Source organism: Pagrus major, chromosome 10 (genome assembly GCF_040436345.1).
Source record: "Pagrus major chromosome 10, Pma_NU_1.0".
NCBI lineage: Eukaryota > Metazoa > Chordata > Actinopteri > Spariformes > Sparidae > Pagrus > Pagrus major.
Window position 1 is genome coordinate 12215038 of NC_133224.1, and position 19122 is coordinate 12234159.

The 19122-nt window shown below is 38.4% G+C and overlaps 1 protein-coding gene across 1 annotated transcript; it reads left to right on the forward strand.

Annotated features, from left to right (window-relative positions):
• The first annotated feature begins 1369 nt into the window (after window positions 1-1369).
• Window positions 1370-8098, forward strand: LOC141003656 (uncharacterized). Its single transcript, XM_073475072.1, has 7 exons — window positions 1370-1411; window positions 3061-5004; window positions 5120-5283; window positions 5369-5592; window positions 6189-6318; window positions 6394-6488; window positions 6948-8098. The coding sequence occupies exons 2-7, from the start codon at window positions 3072-3074 to the stop codon at window positions 7165-7167; spliced, it is 2766 nt and encodes a 921-aa protein (XP_073331173.1). The 5' UTR covers window positions 1370-1411; window positions 3061-3071; the 3' UTR covers window positions 7168-8098.
• The last annotated feature ends 11024 nt before the right edge of the window (window positions 8099-19122 follow it).

Genomic DNA, 19122 nt, shown 5'->3' on the forward strand with positions numbered 1-19122 from the left:
GTTTTTTTTTTTTTTTACCCTATTTGTCTTTTATTATCTTTCTCTTTGTTTTTGTTTATAACAGTGACAGGCTTTGTGCTCTTGTTGTGTTAAAACAGCACAAAATTGAACAGAATCTGGATTTGAAGGAGTGACCTGATCATCTTCCTGCCCCATTGACAGAAACACGTGCTGATTGTGATCATAGCATGTGTATGACTATATTTCTTTAAATAGGATTACCGTAGCTACATGCAACATTGATTATGTAAAAGAAAGAAAGAACCAAAAAGGCAACAGTGTAGTTTTCTCAACAAACTACGACATGTACATAAAACAAGGACTGCAATGCCACTACCTGTTTGTCACACAGAAGTCTGAACTGATCTTTGCACTTACTTTAAAAAAAAATGACCCTTACTTTACCACCAAAATACACACAATACTACGTTATACACTATCATTACAAGTACAGGTCTACATTACGGTTAGAGTTACATAATATGTCTTCATATAATGAAATTGCATGCTTCAGTATAAGACAGCTGATATCATTTTAAGTCAGCAGGCTTCATATCCACATTGTGTGTTTGGCCATCAGAACGTCACAGCAGGAGGAGGAGCGTCACACCCCAGCAGCATCAAACAACTTTGAACCGTTGTCAGAGTAACCTCTTTCTCTTCCTTTCATCAGCTTTTCTGTTATCTATGAAGCACAGGCAAGGGCGGAGTTTTGATTTCAGGGAAATAAAACTAAATGCTCCAAATATGTATGTATGCTATTTCCCCCATCCTTATACATTTAAATGATAACAGATTGTAATGAAATAGGTTATTGTTCTTTATATAACAAAACAAACAGTAATAAAATGTAATCACCTGTATTGTTAATGCCCAAACCCTACTTACAATATGTTTTAGTTTCCTTAATAGGCCTGTTTTAAACTTTCTCATAGATAACGTTGTATTTGTGTCATTACTACGAGTAGCTTTGTGCTTTACTGCCATATATTTGACATGGTTTCAGCTCTAGTGTCTTTTAAGCCAAATATTATCTGTTATGTGCATATAGGTTAAATGACTTTTTTACCCAAATAAACATTTTGTTCTGCCCCATTCTTTAGCCCTGAATAGTGCCTGCAGGTATTCTTTGAGGCTGGATATAGCTCTAAACCCTTCACCAATAAGACGATCTTTGTAGACGTATGTAGACTTTGGTGACTGAACAGTTAGACTTTAATGTTCAGGAAGTAAAGAGTACAAGCAGCAACTCCTCTCACGTCCTGTGGAAGCCCAACCCAACTTTTCAGAATGGTCTTTTCCTGTCTCCGGACAGAGGGAGTCAGAGGCAGGAAGAAATGCAGATAAAGCACAGCATGTTATGGTTCGATCGAGATAATTCATACTACAGCGGACACCTCACTTCAACATTGTAAGTTAATTTTCCTACAATTCTCTTCACACTCACTATCAAATTATATTGTAAAATAATCAGTGTGCTCACTTTAACCCTTGTATGGTGTTCGGGTCTGTGGGACCCGTTTTCACTATCCATCAAAAGAAAAATGATATGATTAATTATTTTTTCAAACTCAGACTCATTGGCCTTGGTTCATTTTCTGTGAGGAACATATATCAGAACACATTTTCAATGACCACACACTGTACACCCCCACTACACATTTACATTACATACAGGATGTTCGGGTTTACTGGACCCAGGGCGTGTGTGTGTGTGTGTGTGTGTGTGTGTGTGTGTGTGTGTGTGTGTGTGTGTGTGTGTGTGTGTGTGTTGTGTTTCTGCCCCTGCTGTTCCCGCACAAGGTTGCAACATTGTTGCAAAATTCAAGCACCAACACCGTCTGCTCTCACATTCCCGCACATTTTACCCTCTGTCGTGCAGGAACCAATCTTTATTTAAAACGAACAGTACTTCATAAATGTGACCTAACAAAGGTAAAGGGCAAACATTAACCATATATGCTGTTTATATTGCTTGTAATTGGGATGAAGTAAACATCTGTTGAGTATTTTAACATAAAATTGTTTGATTGTGTTGAATTAAAAACCCAAAAATGCAGCGGGTCCACCAGACCCATGAACACTGGCTGAATGACAAAAATATGAACGCCACACAAAGGTTAAAGAAGCACAGTCATGTAGACCTACTCTCATTCAGTATCCACTCTTGTGGTTATTTGATGTCATCAGAATGAAAGTTTACATGAAAACACAATATTTCACCTTGTGCCTATGACCACCAAAGTCTATTAATGGAAATACCTCAGCTCTGCTTATTCAAAGTTTAATTCCTGTTGCAGACCTGAAGGAGGAAGTTTCAATTCTAAAGTCAGCGAGGGAAAGGTGTGGCACTCAAGTTAGGACAAGTGTAGTAAGATGAGTTTTCAAGTTGTAGAAATGAAACCTTCTGGTACTTATATGTAGTTACGGGGAATTGCTTCTGATGGATTTTTACCCCACTAAAATACAATGTTTTTAAATATAATTAGGACCTTCGCACTGACAGTATTGTATCTGTAAGGATTATTTATTATTATTCATCGTTCTGCAAAGTAAGCAGCTTTTTGGAGGCCTGAACATAAACTCACCAAACCTGGAAATACGTCGAATGTGTCGAAAAATGTGATAATTCAACATCATTGGGTGTGGGCGTGGACAGGGGACTCTATAGCGCCCCCTGGAATATTTCAAACTTGAAGCCCCGCCTCCCACATGCACCTACATTAACGCAATTCGGTACGCATATGGATCATGACCAGACACACAAAAAACCCTCTTGGACGCATACCCTCAGTCCAACAGGAAGTTGGCCATTTTGGTTCAAAGTTCAGAACATCGCCATTTTCTCCATTTAAAACCCAATTCTATACCTTGTTCTTTATTTAACTTGTCCTACAGATTTAACGCCACAGACTTCCCAGTCAGGGCGAGCACACATCTGGCCGCACGCCCTCCGATGTCATCACTGCTTGCAGTTCTAATTTAATTAGAATTCCTTAAAAAATGTATATCTATTCATATATAATGCAACAGTAATATTTTAACTTTTTCTTTTCACAGTTACACTGAAGATGGAAATGAGTATCATCGCACAGCTCCAAGCGACAGCACCCCCAACAGAAACACATCGTATAATACAGTGTGTAATTGACAATAACCTGAAGAAGCTAAAAACATTACTAAAGGTGAACAAAATTAATGAAGTTTACCTATGCACGGAGTGGAAAGACTACATAACCCCACTGACTGCTGCTGTTGGTACTCACAACAGGGATATTTTTACTTTCCTTTTGCAGCAGGGTGCAGACCCAGACAAGGCTTCACAACTAGGCTTCACACCTCTGCATTATGTCTCACTATTCAAAGCACCACTTTTTTTTGTAGAGAAACTGCTTGAAGCAAGAGCTAATCCAAATGGATGGAATCTACAGCAATTCACACCACTGCAAACTGCTGCCATCAATGACAGGGATGATGTTGTGAAAGTGCTCATCTCTGCTGGTGCACTGGTGACACCCGTATCTGTCATTGATCCTGATCATGTTATTCACAATGAAAAAATATCGAAGATGATTCACAACTTTGCATCAAAAGGAGATAAATTATGCTCTGAAATCAGATATTTCCTTGATATGGCAAATGCTGTGCAAAGTAAAACACCTGAACAAGTGTTCAAAACTTTTGACAGTCACATGCTGTTGGAGGATCCTCAGACCCATCTGACCATGATTGAAAGACTTTTTACTGTAACTGGGCGGAATGTTGAAAAATACTGCCAGGGAAGTATCAAATGGCTGAAGGACACAGGAAATCTGAGCACCTACATTGAAGGTGCAGTCAGACGCTTTCCAAACATTTCCCAGAAACATGTACTTTGCACTATTATTACTGTACATGCAGTTCTGTGTACTGTGGAGGAAATACCAAATGAACAAGCACAAGCTTTAGTCCCCCAACTACTGGACAAGCTTTGCTTAAAAGAGAGACCTGATATATACAACACTGTTCTGGAAACACTATATGTGATAACACAGAAAACAAAAGGCACAAATGGCTGGGATCTGAACTTTGTTAGAAAATTGTGCAAAACAGTTGCTCCTTTTGTAAAGGACCATCACCCCTCAGACATCAGAGTCTGCACATATGGTGTATTTGCAAACTTACTTTCAGTTGAATATGTGGGTGACATCTTTACATCAGTGGGGATAACTGCAGTGCCTGAGGACATACTGATGTCTGCAGAAATGACCAACAATGACAAGCTGAAAGAAGTTCTCAGACGACTGAACGATCATTTCAGCAAACCAAACATGGAACGTGAGGACTGTACAGCCTCACCTGGGCCGAGGAAAAAGAAGAACAAGAAAAAGAAAAAGAAGAACAAGAAGGAAAAATCCAACAAGGACGAAGACCCAGATGACAAGTGTTTCAGTGGTGCAACTGATCCAATATCAATTCCTGTTGTGGAGTCTTCAAATGCTCAGCCACTCCACTTCAACACCACTGTGTCATCAGATACACACACATGGCTACAAATCAGCAGGAGGTGGAGAGAAAAATTAGAGAAGCTGGTGAGCACTGATCGAAGCAGAGTAACCAGAATTGGGAGCATGAAATATGTGAATGATGAAGAGTTCTGCATAGCAGAGGGCAGTGATGGTACTGACGTCTTCTTGGGGCTGAGAGATGATGGCACTGAGGTTGCTATTAAGAGAATGAAAAAAAGCAACTATAAAATGCTGAGGAATGAGGAGGGATTTCTACGACTTCCAGAACTTGATCATCCATCTATTGTACGATACATTGACTTTGCAGAGGATGAGTACTTTGGATATCTTGGTCTTCAGCTTTGTGAAGACACCCTGGAAGAATGCATCAGAAACAATGATGGTGGTCTGCCGAAAGACAAACTTGTCTATCAGTTTTTGGAGAGTTTAAAAGTGCTTCATTGTCAAAATCCTCAGATTCTCCACCGTGATCTCAAACCACAGAATGTTTTGATTGGTAAGAAAAAGTTCAAGATGTACTGAAGTAATGAAATTAAATCAGAAATTCAGAAAGACAGCAACAGTATTTAAAATATATTATTATTATAGCTTTTTTGTGATTTGTCCTGTAGATGTTAACAGGAGGGCAAGATTAGCAGATTTTGGCATAAGTAGACGGTTACCCAAAGGCCAGACAACTTATTGCACAGGCAGTGCAGGAACAAGATGCTGGAAGGCCAAGGAGACTTTATCAGACGAAGCTGACATACGATACAAGTCAAACACTGATGTACAGGTCAGTTTTACTGCAACACACACTGCATTGATTAATGATCGAAGAATACTTCTTTCATTGGCAAAATGATCTGTTATTTTTTTAGGTGGCAGGGATGCTGATTTATTACATCCTCTCTGGAGGACATCATCCTTTTGGCGACAAACCCTTTGAGTGTGAGTACAACATTCATGAAGGGAAGTACACTTTGGACCATGTTGAAGATGTGGTGGCGAAGGATCTCATCGAGTGGATGATCAGTGAAGAACCAAAGAACAGACCTACAGTGGAAGAATGCTTGAGTCATCCCTTCTTCTGGACACCTGAGAGGTAGCATCACTTTTATTGTCAACTGATTAGCTTTTATTTCTGTGTATAGTAGCTCACATTGTGTTAACAAGAGTCGATGCCCACAAGAGGCTCAGTGAGGCTGCTCTTAAAGGCACAGTGGTGCTTTCATCTCAATGCTAACATCAGCATGCTAACATGTTTACAATGATGATGCTAACATGCTGATGCTAAGAAGGTCTATTGTTTACCATGGTCACCATCTTTGTCTTGCATGATCGCATGCTAATACTGTACCAAACACAACCAGACCTAAACTTGGTTGATGGGAATTAGTTTTGTATGTGTTTGGTCAGAAACCAAACTACTGGAAAAATTGAAAATTCCACTTAAAAATGGCACTAAAGAACATTTCAGGGGTCATTAGGGTCATTAGGATCCATCCTTTGGGAGCCATGAATGGCTGTACACAGTTTTATGGCAATCCTTTAAACAGTTGTTTCTGTGAATCAGAGTGGTGGACCAACAGACCAGCAAACCAACACTGTCAACTACAGAGTGCTAACATGGCTGGTCAAAATCCACGTGTTGTCTCTTTTTCCATTTTGCCAGCATCTTAAACACATTTTATTTTTCAGGAGACTTGAATACTTGAGAAGGATCGGAAACATCACGGAGGTGGAAAAGTGGAAAAATGCCGACCAGGAATTAATTTCTTCGTTGGAAAAATGTGCCGGGGATGGATCCTTCAAAAAGTGGAAAACTGAGGTGACAACTGTACAACAACTGTAACTTCTTTATTCCTAAATTCCACTTAATGACTCGTTGTTTTTGGTGTTGCAGTTGGCAGAGTTGGTCAAGAAGGTGGATCCCAAAAACAGATACGATGACAGCACACTGGCATTTCTGCGCTTCATACGAAACCTCCACGAGCACTAGTAAGTCAAACTGAGTTAAAGATGATGAAGGGCCTTAAAGGTGTTATTGATCACATTCAGTCACTAAATGTGGCATTCCACCTCCACACTTCCATTGCCTTCATGTTACAATACTGCTGTTGTCTGAATCATCTGCCCCCTCAGGTGGTTGCTGGTGTTGGCTAATGTTGCTAATGTCAATATTAACACAAACGTTAGTGAGCATACATTAGCTAAACTTCTGAACATCAGATAGTAAACCTTAGCTAACATTAGCTAGCATTCAGGATTAATCAAAGACTTTATAATCATCACATTTATTAAATGTTTTTCAAACTGTTTTTTCCTGATTCCTGGAATGAGTTAATCCTTTCTCTCTTATTGACCTCCATCACACAGATCTCCACAGCAACATCAGTTTTTGCCGGCTCCTTTGTTTATTTAATTGTCGTGCAATTAAATTTTCGTATCTGTTTGCAGTCCTGAGGACGCGGCCAACGTTTATCTGATGTCGAAGTTTCCAGATCTCTTCGGGTGTGTTTACCTGTTTGCCAACAGCAGAGGGTGGAATTCAAGGCCGCCTCTGAAGGAAATGTTTGGAGCAATGCTCTCCAGATTTGTAAAGCCAGCCACAAAGGAGGAGCAAGTTGGCGTCCCAGTTCAAGAATCTCAACCTCTGTCTGGGCCAATTGCAAAGTGACACCTAAATATTTTGATTGAGCAGGGTCTTTACTGTAGAAAAGAAAACGTCCTGCCACAACCGAGTTGATTTGAATGAACTGCAGTAATGCAACAACACCTGATGCTGGGTGGTTGTAAATCAGCACCCCAACTTCTATGTTTTACTTATTTTGCCACTGATCTGGGGCTTCAACGTAAACCTTACAGTAAAAGTCTACAAGCCTCTGGATATTTCCAAATTAACAAAACTCAGCCTTTCTTTTTGGGCTATCACTGAAAAAAGCTCCTCCGGGTAAAGAAATTAGTGCTGGTGTATTTCTACGTCAAATCCAACAGTAGCACTTTGACCCTGGTCTGTCGTTGAAACGTCTGATGTTAAAGACCTGTACATAAAGAAATAGAGAACATGAGTTGCTGAAATTCTTTGCTTAAGTTAAGAGGGTGCCAAAAAATTTAAAAATGAGTCTTAAGTGCTTCTTCTCATTATGTGAATGGTATTGTCATTAAAACAATGTAATGGAATATAAAAGCTTTACGACATGCAGGTTGTTTTAAAGAGATAGTTTTAATGTTTTGGAAGGATTCTCTGTATTATAAGGTTATCTGTTGATTATAAATGAGTGATGTTTGATCATGTTTGTTTTAGGGTTAAGGCTCAATAAGATCCAATCTACCCTTGATATTATAATTTGTTCATTTTATATGGTGAAAGATCACAATGTAATGTGGGAATTATTTTACGATCCTCACAAAGGACGATGGGATCTTTATTTTCCCAAAATATTGGTGGAGTTTTTGCAGACAGATGATACATGTGTGGTCATATAGAGAGTACTAATATTATGCTAATGTTTTTACCTTTTTATCCATCCTACTTAAATGGTCTTTGTATTGTGTTTTATGAAAGAAAACAAGCCAAAACACATTGATAATAAAGTTGGTCTAAAGAGTACGAGAGTGGCTGGAGTTTTTTTCCCCTATTTGTCTTTTATTATCTTCCTCTTTGTTTTGTTTTTTTTAACAATAACAGGCTTTGTGCTCTTATTGTGTTAAACCAGCACAAAATTGAAGGAGTGACCTGACCATCTTCCTGCCCCATTGACAGAAACACGTGCTGATTGTGATCATAGCATGTGTATGACTATATTTCTTTAAATAGGATTAGTAGCTACATGCAACATTAAGTAAAAGAAAGAAAGAACCAAAAAGGCAACAGTGCCGTTTTCTCAACAAACTACGACATGTAGATAAAACAAGGACTGCAATGCCACTACCTGTTTGTCACACAGAAGTCTGAACTGATCTTTGCACTTACTTTAAAAAAAAAATGTTACTGCAGCTTGCAAGAGCATGATGTTCAAAAAAGGGTGTTTGCCAACTTCCTTTTAATGAACCTAATAAATAAGAAGTCTAAAAGTGCTTCTACTCATAAAGTAAATGGTACTGCCAAGAAAGAAACTTAATGGAATATGCAAGCTTTACAACATGCAGATTCTTCTGTATGATTTTTGTTTTAGGCATTGTAGCTACACCGGTCCAATTAAATAATGGCCATGATTCATACAGATGTCTTTTGAAGGTTTATTTGGTCTCTCTCTCTGTCTGTTTCAGCAGACACCGTTAAAACTACAACAAAAATAAAAGACAGAAGTTTCACAAATCACATACAACTTCCACTCAAGCCAAGAGTAAAGCCAAGTAAAATAAAATAACTTAAAATGCACCATTAATGTCCATACAAAGGTACATTAACAACGTTATACATAAACATTAAACATATAAAGAAAATTACCTTGCGCACCTCTTGGACCACATGTAAAACATTGTTACTCTGGAGTCGCACGTTCCTCATCCGCAGCCATGCTATTCTGACCCACAATGCTACTGACATGACCTCACCATATGACATCACATTTCCCACAATGCTTCTCAACTAAACTGCAATCACGTTACATTCTGCAGTAAAGACCTTACATAGGGAGCGATATATTTTCAAACAGACATGTTTAAGTACCTTTGAGACACATTTCCTATCAACCTTTTAATGACTTTATGAACTTAAATGATTATGCACTTATGACAGAAACATACACAGTAAACACATCAATGAAACTGTCTCTGAGACAGTTACAACCTGGGATCCCGAAGACAGACTCTATCTTCTTGTTCAGCTGCAGCACTGTGATCCTCTTTATCTGCTCCTCAGTGACACACAGGTCGATGGTCCTCTCCTTCCCACACTCACAAATTTGTGTCTGATGATATACTATGAGCCCAATGAAAATGGGTTAGGGTTACTGCAGCCAGTTTGAAGCAAAGGCCTGGAAAGACTAGAAAGTGTTTACAAACGGCTCCACAGTTTTCCTCAAAGTATTTGGTATCCATTGCAAAAACTGGCAGCTCAAACACTCTGTCATTAAGCAGCTTCCTGTGAATAATTTGTGTTACTTGATTTTCCATTTACATACGTAAATAATAAAATAACAGTACATCTGACACAGATCATTCTCAGAAAATTATATTTAAAATATCTCTGATACTTGTCATAGGTGTACATTTGAATGATTTCCTATATAAAAAAAAAAATGCAAAGTGAAAGTTACTGGAGGCTCCCTGTGGTGCAGGTACACAAAGTCTATATCCCCACAAGGATCAGCCTGAAGTCCCTTCGGCATCTGACGTGGTGGAAACGTCAGATGCGTCAGGTGGTGGATGTCAAAAAATTTCCTGTATACTGTATATACAATAATGCATTTATTAACGTCAAATCTCCTTAAAAGTAATGTGGAGCTCTAATTTATGAGTCTTTATGAACTGCAGCCAAAAGTCCACTGGATTACTGCAGCACGTCTCTGCAGCATTAAAGCACAGACTTTAATTCACACTTCACATAATATAGTAAAATAACAGTCTAAGTTGTGTGTTTTTCATCTGGTTTGTACAGGATGTTCTGAATAATGAAATATTGTATTGAATACATCATCTGTGCATTAATGAGAGTTAAACAACAGCACAACAGTAACATTTATTCACATAAAGATATCAAATATACATATAGTCATGTGAAAGACGTTCAATCCTGCCAGTGAAGTGTGAAAATGTTTATATCTGAATGAACTTTCACATAATAAAACTTGACACAGAATCAGTCTTGCAGAGGACCAGGAGGAGCTGTAGCACCCTCTGTAGGTCAATCCCAAAATAACACTGAACAATGACGACACTGATGACGAGTAAGACTGGAGAAGTATATCAATGTCAGAAAAAATACCACAATTTACAATATTCAGATGCAACTATTCTTTTGAAATCTCATGGAGTAACACATTTCAAATCAATTAGGCCTTTTTGAGTCTGATGAGTCCACAGAAAATACTTCAGTTTCATACTAAGGCCTGGAAAGTCTCATAAATGTAAACCAACGTTAACAGAAGTGACAGAAGAACTGGTGCACAATGTCATGTGTTCACTGTGAATACTGAAATAAGTAACGTCAAACAAGCAAAATTCAAGATTTAGTGATACATTTGAAAGTGTTTGACCTGCTTCTCCACACTGCTCCTTACATGTTTGTGATCCAGCATAGAAAATGATAGATTGGCTGTTTAAAGGTTATTACAAATAATTTGTGTGTGCTGGTTACAAGTTTACAGCCACATCTGTCGGTCACACATCAGTTAGTAACAGTAGAAGAAAAAACAAAGACATGTCATAAAACACAGTACAACTCAAGACAGATCATCCTCAAACCATCATAATAAAAATGATTCTGTCACAATCATATTATTATAAATCACTCAGGTCCAGTTTAAAAAGCACAATGGAAGATTTTAGTCCTTTTAGTCATCCAACTAGAATCCAGACGTGATCTGAGCTTCTCTCTTTGATTTGATAGCAGAGCCGACCATGCAGACATGTTAGTGCATGTGAGTCCTTCTGGTAAAAATAGTTGAGTCAAATATTAATGCTTTCAGTTGTTGGCAAGCTACCAACCCAAACAATCCACTATCTCTCTGAGGAATCACTTCATGCACTTTTAAATCTCAGTATTAAAACAGTTGTATACTTAGATTAATATATGGAGTATATATAGAGTAATATTCGTAGTACATATAGTTTATATAGAGTACTGTTTTTACTCTGAATACAGACAGATGAAAGAGGTGATAAGTGAGTGAAAGACGAGTGAGCGATGCAGGGAGAGAAGACAGACTCACTTGTGTTCATCCTTCCTACTGGAACCACAAAACCAGTCCGTCTCATATGCTCAGAGACCGTGGCACTCATTAAAGTGTCAATTTGAAACATCACTATGAGACAAAGCACAACGTTTTTGACCAAACATACTCTCTGTCTGAACTGAAGTTACAGAAAATAAGCAGTCCAATATGAACAATCCACCCGGATCCTGACCCATTCATTCACTGCCCAACACCGTGCTAATGAATGTTCCCTCAGAGTCGCTTGGATTTTGGGTCAATACAAAAAGCCATTTACTGATGGAGGGGTTGTCAAGGGGTGCATGAGTGCAGTAAACTTCACTTGAGGGGAAACAGAAACAGAAATTTTATTTTTCAAAAATGAAGTACTTTATTTTAAGATGCACAATTTTTAAAAAGCTATTTTATTTATTTTCACTATTTTATTTTTAAATGCAGCCCTTCGTTTCCTTAAAGAGAGAAGAAAATAATACATATCTACAGTATCATACTGTTTATCTGTATAATTAAATGTTAAGTGACAGTAAATATTGTCAAAATGTTTTTGAAATGTTCTGTCTTTATTTGATTTGACAGTCAGTTGTTGATTACATGCAGATGTTGATACAACAGCTAGGCTACTTCAATATATATCACACTAAATCATAACGCAAGTTAGACATTGTGATGTTCTGGGCCTTTACTTGAGGAAATTTTCTCTAACTGGACCTATTTGAATTTTAGTTGAATACCCCTGCTCTACCACACAGTCCATTCATATTTGTCAGTTTATCAACAAAAAACAGATATACAAGTCATATACTGTCTGTACTATAGACTATACTGTTATTTAATCAAACTGTGTGTTCAGGAGGTAGAATGTGGAACTAGCAAGTGCAACATGTTACAAACGAGCCGTCGATTGTGCCAATGGCGTTCATTACAATGTTTTATTTACAGAGAAGATATTAATAAAGTTGGTGGAATACGCTGAAGAGACGATATTACGACATTTGGATAAAACTAAGCCTACAGTAAATTCAGAGCAACTTGGAAACCTTCTGTTGTTTCCTTTAATTGAGTTTGCTCACAAAACTAAACAGAGTCTCTCAAACCAAAAAGGATTCAAAACCTGTTTGGATGAAGGGAAATTTTGTAAATCTAGTTCATTCCTTACAAGGATATGTTCCGCTTCAATAAGCTTAACCTGCATCATTACTGCTGTCATGCAGGTGTTTTTTTAGGTTTTCTTTTTCTCTTCTTGACATGACCCTTCAGTGTACCAAATAGATGCTTTCATTTAACTTGGGAGTGTCAGTCACTGATGTTTGTCACAGGTATTACCAGCAATGGCAACGTCATCAGATCTCAATGATATTTGTCAAAGGTACATAGGGCCCATTACCGGCCAGATTCACAGTGAATACCATGAATTCCATCTTTTCATATGCAACTGCTAAAAATAACAAAGAGCCCTGTCCTATGACTGTTACGATCAACAAGGATACGGGAAGTTTTTTGCATGAGAAACACTGAGCTCGTCAAAGTGTTTTGATCAGCAGGAGATACTGCACCTGCCTGAATGTAGTCTGACTACATTCTGTCAACACAAGGTTTAAATGTCTTGAGCCTGCGGTAACCACAGACCTTACATCAGGCATTTAACAGAAAAGCCATTCAAGAAACCCATTGACTTTGGAGACAAGGGAACCGGAAGTGCAAACTTGTTAACTGATTTCTGCAGTTTAGGACCCATTATGAGAGCAGTCTATAGCTTGACTCTAAAGGGGTTTTCAGACAGAATGCAGTTTGCCCTGTGCTAGCTGCAAGGTTCATCACAGTGAGTGGTACGCTGGGCAGCTTACACTGCATGTTGGCACTGCCAAATGTGCAGTTAGAGCAGGGGTATTCAACTAAAATTCAAAAAGGTCCAGTTAGAGAAAATTTCCACAAGTAAAGGTCCAGAACATCACAATGTCTAACTTTCGTTATGATTTAGTGTGATATATATTGAAGTAGCCTAGCTGTTGTATCAACATCTGCATGTAATCAACAACTGACTGTCAAATCAAATAAAGACAGAACATTTCAAAAACATTTCAACAATATTTACTGTCACTTAACATTTAATTATACAGATATATAAAACTGTAGATATGTATTATTTTCTTCTCACGTTAAGGAAACGAAGGGCTGCATTTAAAAATAGTGTTCAGATAGTATAGTAGTATAATAGTTAAGAATAGTGAAAATAAATAAACTAAAATAGCTTTTTAAAAATTGTGCATCTTAAAATAAAGTACTTAATTTTTGAAAAATACAATTTTCCGTTTCTGTTTCCCCTCAAGTGAGGTTTACTGCACTCATGCACCCCTTGACAACCCCTCCATCAATAAATGGCTTTTTGTATTGACCCAAAATCCAAGCGACTCTGAGGGAACATTCATTAGCACGGTGTTGGGCAGTGAATGAATGGGTCAGGATCCGGGTGGATTGTTCATATTGGGCTCTGAGACTGCTTATTTTCTGTAACCTCAGTTCAGATAGAGGGTATGTTTGGTCAAAAACGTTGTGCTTTGTCTCACAGTGGCGTTTCGCATTGACACTTTTTATGAGTGCCACCGTGGTCAATCCCAAAATAACACTGAACAATGATGAAGACGAGTGTTAAGAAAGACTGGAAAAGTGTTTTAATGAAAAAAATACAAATATCACATAGTTTTAAAAATACTATAACAATAGGCACTTTGACCTACATTAATAATGACACACATGTTAAGGTCTGCCTGTGTCTGATGATATACTATGAGCTCATAGAAAATGCTAGTTTGAAGCAAAGGCCTGGAAAGACTAGAAAGTGTTTACAAACGGCTCCACAGTTTTCCTCAAAGTATTTGGTATCCATTGCAAAGACTGGCAGCTCAAACAATCTGTCATTAAGTAGCTTCCTGTGAACAATTTGTGTCACTTGATTTACCATTTACATACGTAAATAATAAAACAACAGTACATCTGACACAGATCATTCTCAGACAATTATATTAAAATTCTTGCCATAGGTGTACATTTTAATGATTTGATTTCCTATATTGAACTTTTTTTTTTTTGGAAAAGTGAAAGTTACTGGAGGCTCCCTGTGGTGCAGGTACACAAAGTCTATATCCCCACGAGGATCAGGCTGAAGTCCCTTCGGCATCTGACGTGGTGGAAACACTGACGGATTCCTTCACACAGGTGTCAACCTGAGAGGATCATGATGAGTCCAGTGTGATGCAGACACTGAGGTATCTGAAGCCGTCCAAAAAGTCCACTGTGAGCTCCTTTGTCTGGCTGACATTCACAGACAGTTTGCTCTCCTGGCTGATCAAAGGTAGAGGGAAGCCTCCAACAAACCAAAATGCCAACATTATCCATGCAAAACAGGATTTAAAATATACACTATTTTACATTTAGTCATAAAGCGTAGCTGAAAATGTGTCATTTGTCCACAGAGTGATAAGCTTTAGCTCCCTCTGTAGGCCAATCCCCCCAAAATCTACATAATTTAAAAAATCTACCAATGTTAGTATTAATCAATAGACGCTTTGACCTACATATATACACTTAGTTTGGGGATTTCTGGCTCTGACTCCAGTGGACTCGGAGCTCATCATTTGGGCCCTTGTGCCTCTGAAGTGCAGGTTAACAAATCGTACATTTTGAGAAAAATACGACTGTTTCCATACTTTGATTTCTGCCATCCCTGTCACCCATTCCACCATCTCCCGTCCCTGGAGGTTCCTCCTCCTCCTCCTCCTCTTCCTCCTCCTCGTCCTCCTCCTCCTCCTCCTCCTCCTCTTCAAACTCCAACTCCAACCTCTCCCCCCCTCTTAATCTTAGAACTAAGGAGATGGTGTCCTCATGTTTGACTCCACTGTCAGACAGCAGCCTCTGGTCTTCAAGCTGCCTGCCATCGAAGAGCAGTCGCTGTTGATGGTCTACAACAAGCACACACAAGGAAGTCAAAAACAGGCACTGAGAACATTTCTCCAAAATGAAGTCGAAATATATCATTTAAAATTCTTAAAAATGTCTTTCTATTTCAATCGTGACCATGTGGTCGCATAACCCAAAGTGACTTTACCTGGTGTTCCGTCTGTGTCTCTTATCTTCCTCTTCAGCTTCAGCACGGTGGCGCTTTTAAACTCTTCCTCAGTAAAGAAGAAGGTCAAAGTCTTCCCAGTTAGCGTTTTCACAAAAACTGTCACAGACATTTCTGTGGTGTCTGTAGCCTCTGCTGCTCTCTTCACTCGGTGCAGACGATACAACAGCTGCGGCTGTGTTCAGCTGACCAGGAAACAAAGCTGAAAAATACTTTCACTTTCGATCTTACATTTAAAGAAACATACACCAACATTTTTACTTTAAATATATCAATTCTATATCTCATTACATGGCTTAGGGTAACAGGTAATCATGGAAAAACTTCTACGTCCTCATGTCAAAAAAGTTCCTGTATACTGAATATACAATAATGCATTTATTAACGTCAAATCGTCTTAAAAGTAATGTGGAGCTCTAATTTATCAGTCTGAAGTTAATGGGTGAGTGATGAGTGCTGCATTCAACTTTGAACTGAATAATAAAATAAAAGCACAGAAGTATCATCAGCTCAAAGCACTTGAAGTAGCAAAAGTAAACACATGTGACTGTTGAATTACTGTGTTGAACTGCAGCCAAAAGTCCACTGGATTACTGCAGCACGTCTCTGCAGCATTAAAGCACAGACTTTAATTCACACTTCACATAATATAGTAAAATAACAGTCTAAGTTGTGTGTTTTTCATGTGGTTTGTACAGGATGTTCTGAATAATGAAATATGGTATTGAATACATCATCTGTGCATTAATGAGAGTTAAACAACAGCACAACAGTAACATTTATTCACATAAAGATATCAAATATACATATAGTCATGTGAGAGACGTTCAATCCTGCCAGTGAAGTGTGAAAATGTTTATATCTGAATGAACTTTCACATAATAAAACTTGACACAGAATCAGTCTTGCAGAGGACCAGGAGGAGCTGTAGCACCCTCTGTAGGTCAATCCCAAAATAACACTGAGCAATGACGACACTGATGACGAGTAAGACTGGAGAAGTATATCAATGTGAGAAAAAATACCACAATTTACAATATTCAGATGCAACTATTCTTTTGAAATCTCATGGAGTAACACATTTCAAATCAATTAGGCCTTTTTGAGTCTGATGAGTCCACAGAAAATACTTCAGTTTCATACTAAGGCCTGGAAAGTCTCATAAATGTAAACCAACGTTAACAGAAGTGACAGAAGAACTGGTGCACAATGTCATGTGTTCACTGTGAATACTGAAATAAGTAACGTCAAACAAGCAAAGTTCAAGGTTTAGTGATACATTTGAAAGTGTTTGACCTGCTTCTCCACACTGCTCCTTACATGTTTGTGATCCAGCAGAGAAAATGATAGATTGGCTGTTTAAAGGTTATTACAAATAATCTGTGTGTGCTGGTTACAAGTTTACAGCCACATCAGTCGATTACACATCAGTTAGAGTAACAGTAGAAGAAAAAACAAAGACATGTCATAAAACACAGTACAACTCAAGACAGATCATCCTCAAACCATCATAATAAAAATGATTCTGTCACAATCATATTATTATAAATCACTCAGGTCCAGTTTAAAAAGCACAATGGAAGATTTTAGTCCTTTAAGTCATCCAACTAGAATCCAGAAGTGATCTGAGCTTCTCTCTTTGATTTGATAGCAGAGCCGACCATGCAGACATGTTAGTGCATGTGAGTCCTTCTGGTAAAAATAGTTGAGTCAAATATTAATGCTTTCAGTTGTTGGCAAGCTACCAACCCAAACAATCCACTATCTCTCTGAGGAATCACTTCATGCACTTTTAAATCTCAGTATTAAAACAGTTTTATACTTAGATTAATATATGGAGTATATATAGAGTAATATCTGTAGTACATACAGTTTATATAGAGTACTGTATTTCTTTTAGCGGTAACAGAGTAATATATCGCATTACTAATAATATTTCAGTAATGTCTTCAGCCATGTAACGCGTTACCCACCGAAGTGAAGCGTTTATTGTTGTTTTTTAAGAACCCATCCACACCAACATGACCACATTAATATAGGCTCTGTGTGTTTAATATAGACGAGCCTATAACATATTTGTTCAGTCTGTGTGACTGAAATGAGCCGTAAGTCGTAGGCCTGATGATGAAGCCTAATCCTCAGAGCACACTTGTTGAAAGTAACTAAAAAGTAGTGTAACAGGTAGTAAATTGCTCTACACAGACAGTAATATTGTAACGTGACATATTACTTTAAAATGAAGGTAACTAATTATATGTGTAGCGGCCCCTCGGATTTATTGATCAAGACGCAGAGAGTTTCAAACGGGTGTCGATTTATTTATTTCTCTCAACGAGCACCATGCACCATAACCACCGTGAAAACTACAGAATAAAACAGAAGAAATACAAAATGCTTCTTTGTAGTTTCACAAATAATTCACATATAAATCATGTTCACATATTAATCATGTTTACACACGATACAAATCATTTTAACCAACTCATAACGATGAAATATGTGTAGAGGTTTGAATTGCTTGAGATCTTGCAATGGCTTACTCAGTAGTCTTTTTCTAGCAAGAAGTTACATTCCACAGGCAGTGTCTGTAGCTAGCCCAGTTGTAGAGTTCAGGAAAAATCCACTTCAGAAACGTTTTTGTAATAAAGGAAAAATATAAAAATCTCAGTTTTTTGATTTGTGGAATATTCCACTCCTTTATAGCCTTTCTGAGCTCGCGGTCAGCTCCGACGAAGTTAGTCCCATTATCAGATCGCATTTCCTTCACTTGACCTCTCCTTGCGATGAAGCGACGCAGAGCATGAATAAAGGAGTCTGTTTCCAGCGACGTTGCCATTTCAATGTGGACCGCACGACTTGCGAGGCAGGTAAATATCACACCATACCGTTTTACAGATGATCTTCCACGTTTTATATCGAATGGTCCAAACAGATCCACTCCACTTCTGGTGAAAGGTGGTTCGTCCGGTAAAACTCTGTTTCTTGGTAAGTCCGCCATCATTTGTGTGCCTGATGCACCATGTTGTCTTCGACAGGTAGTACAGCGAGACAGCATTTTCCTGATCGTTGAGGGAGCATCGATAATCCAGTATCTTTGACGTACATGAGACAAGACATGATTGCGTCCACTGTGTCCCAGCCGCTCATGTACATCCTGGAGAATTAGATCAGCCACGCGATGGTCTTTGGGCAGGAGCATCGGATGCTTGGCTTCAGCTGGCATAGATGCTCGACTGAGCCTCCCTCCAACACGAAGAATCCCCTCTTGAAGTTGTGGATTCAGTCTGTAGATTCGACTACTTTTCTTGACGGGCTCTTTTCTCTGAAGAGCAGAAATTTCCTCTTGAAACTTCCTTTGCTGACAGTGGCGGATGATATCCAGCTCAGCTTGTCTCAGATTGTCCACGGTCAGGTAAGTCTGTTTGAGACTCTTCTTGTAGCTTGTCATTTCTTTGTTCACTTGTTCTTGGTCCTTGTATAAGTCATTTATTTCTTTTCTCTTCTTTGACAGGTTTACGAGGGTTTCTTTAACTCGAGTGAGCCACGACACCGCCTTCTTTAGCTGTATCCAGGAAGAGAAGTATTCTGCTAGTTGTTGCATTGCATCAGTGCTTTCTTCTACTGTCGTAGCATT

Bases quoted from the DNA above. Each gene is read 5' to 3' on its own strand.
- LOC141003656 (XM_073475072.1), top strand. From the start codon at position 3,072: ATGGAAATGAGTATCATCGCACAGCTCCAAGCGACAGCACCCCCAACA. The intron at 5,005-5,119 runs GTAAGAAAAAGT...TTTGTCCTGTAG, and splicing joins ACCACAGAATGTTTTGATTG to ATGTTAACAGGAGGGCAAGA. The intron at 6,489-6,947 runs GTAAGTCAAACT...ATCTGTTTGCAG, and splicing joins CGAAACCTCCACGAGCACTA to TCCTGAGGACGCGGCCAACG.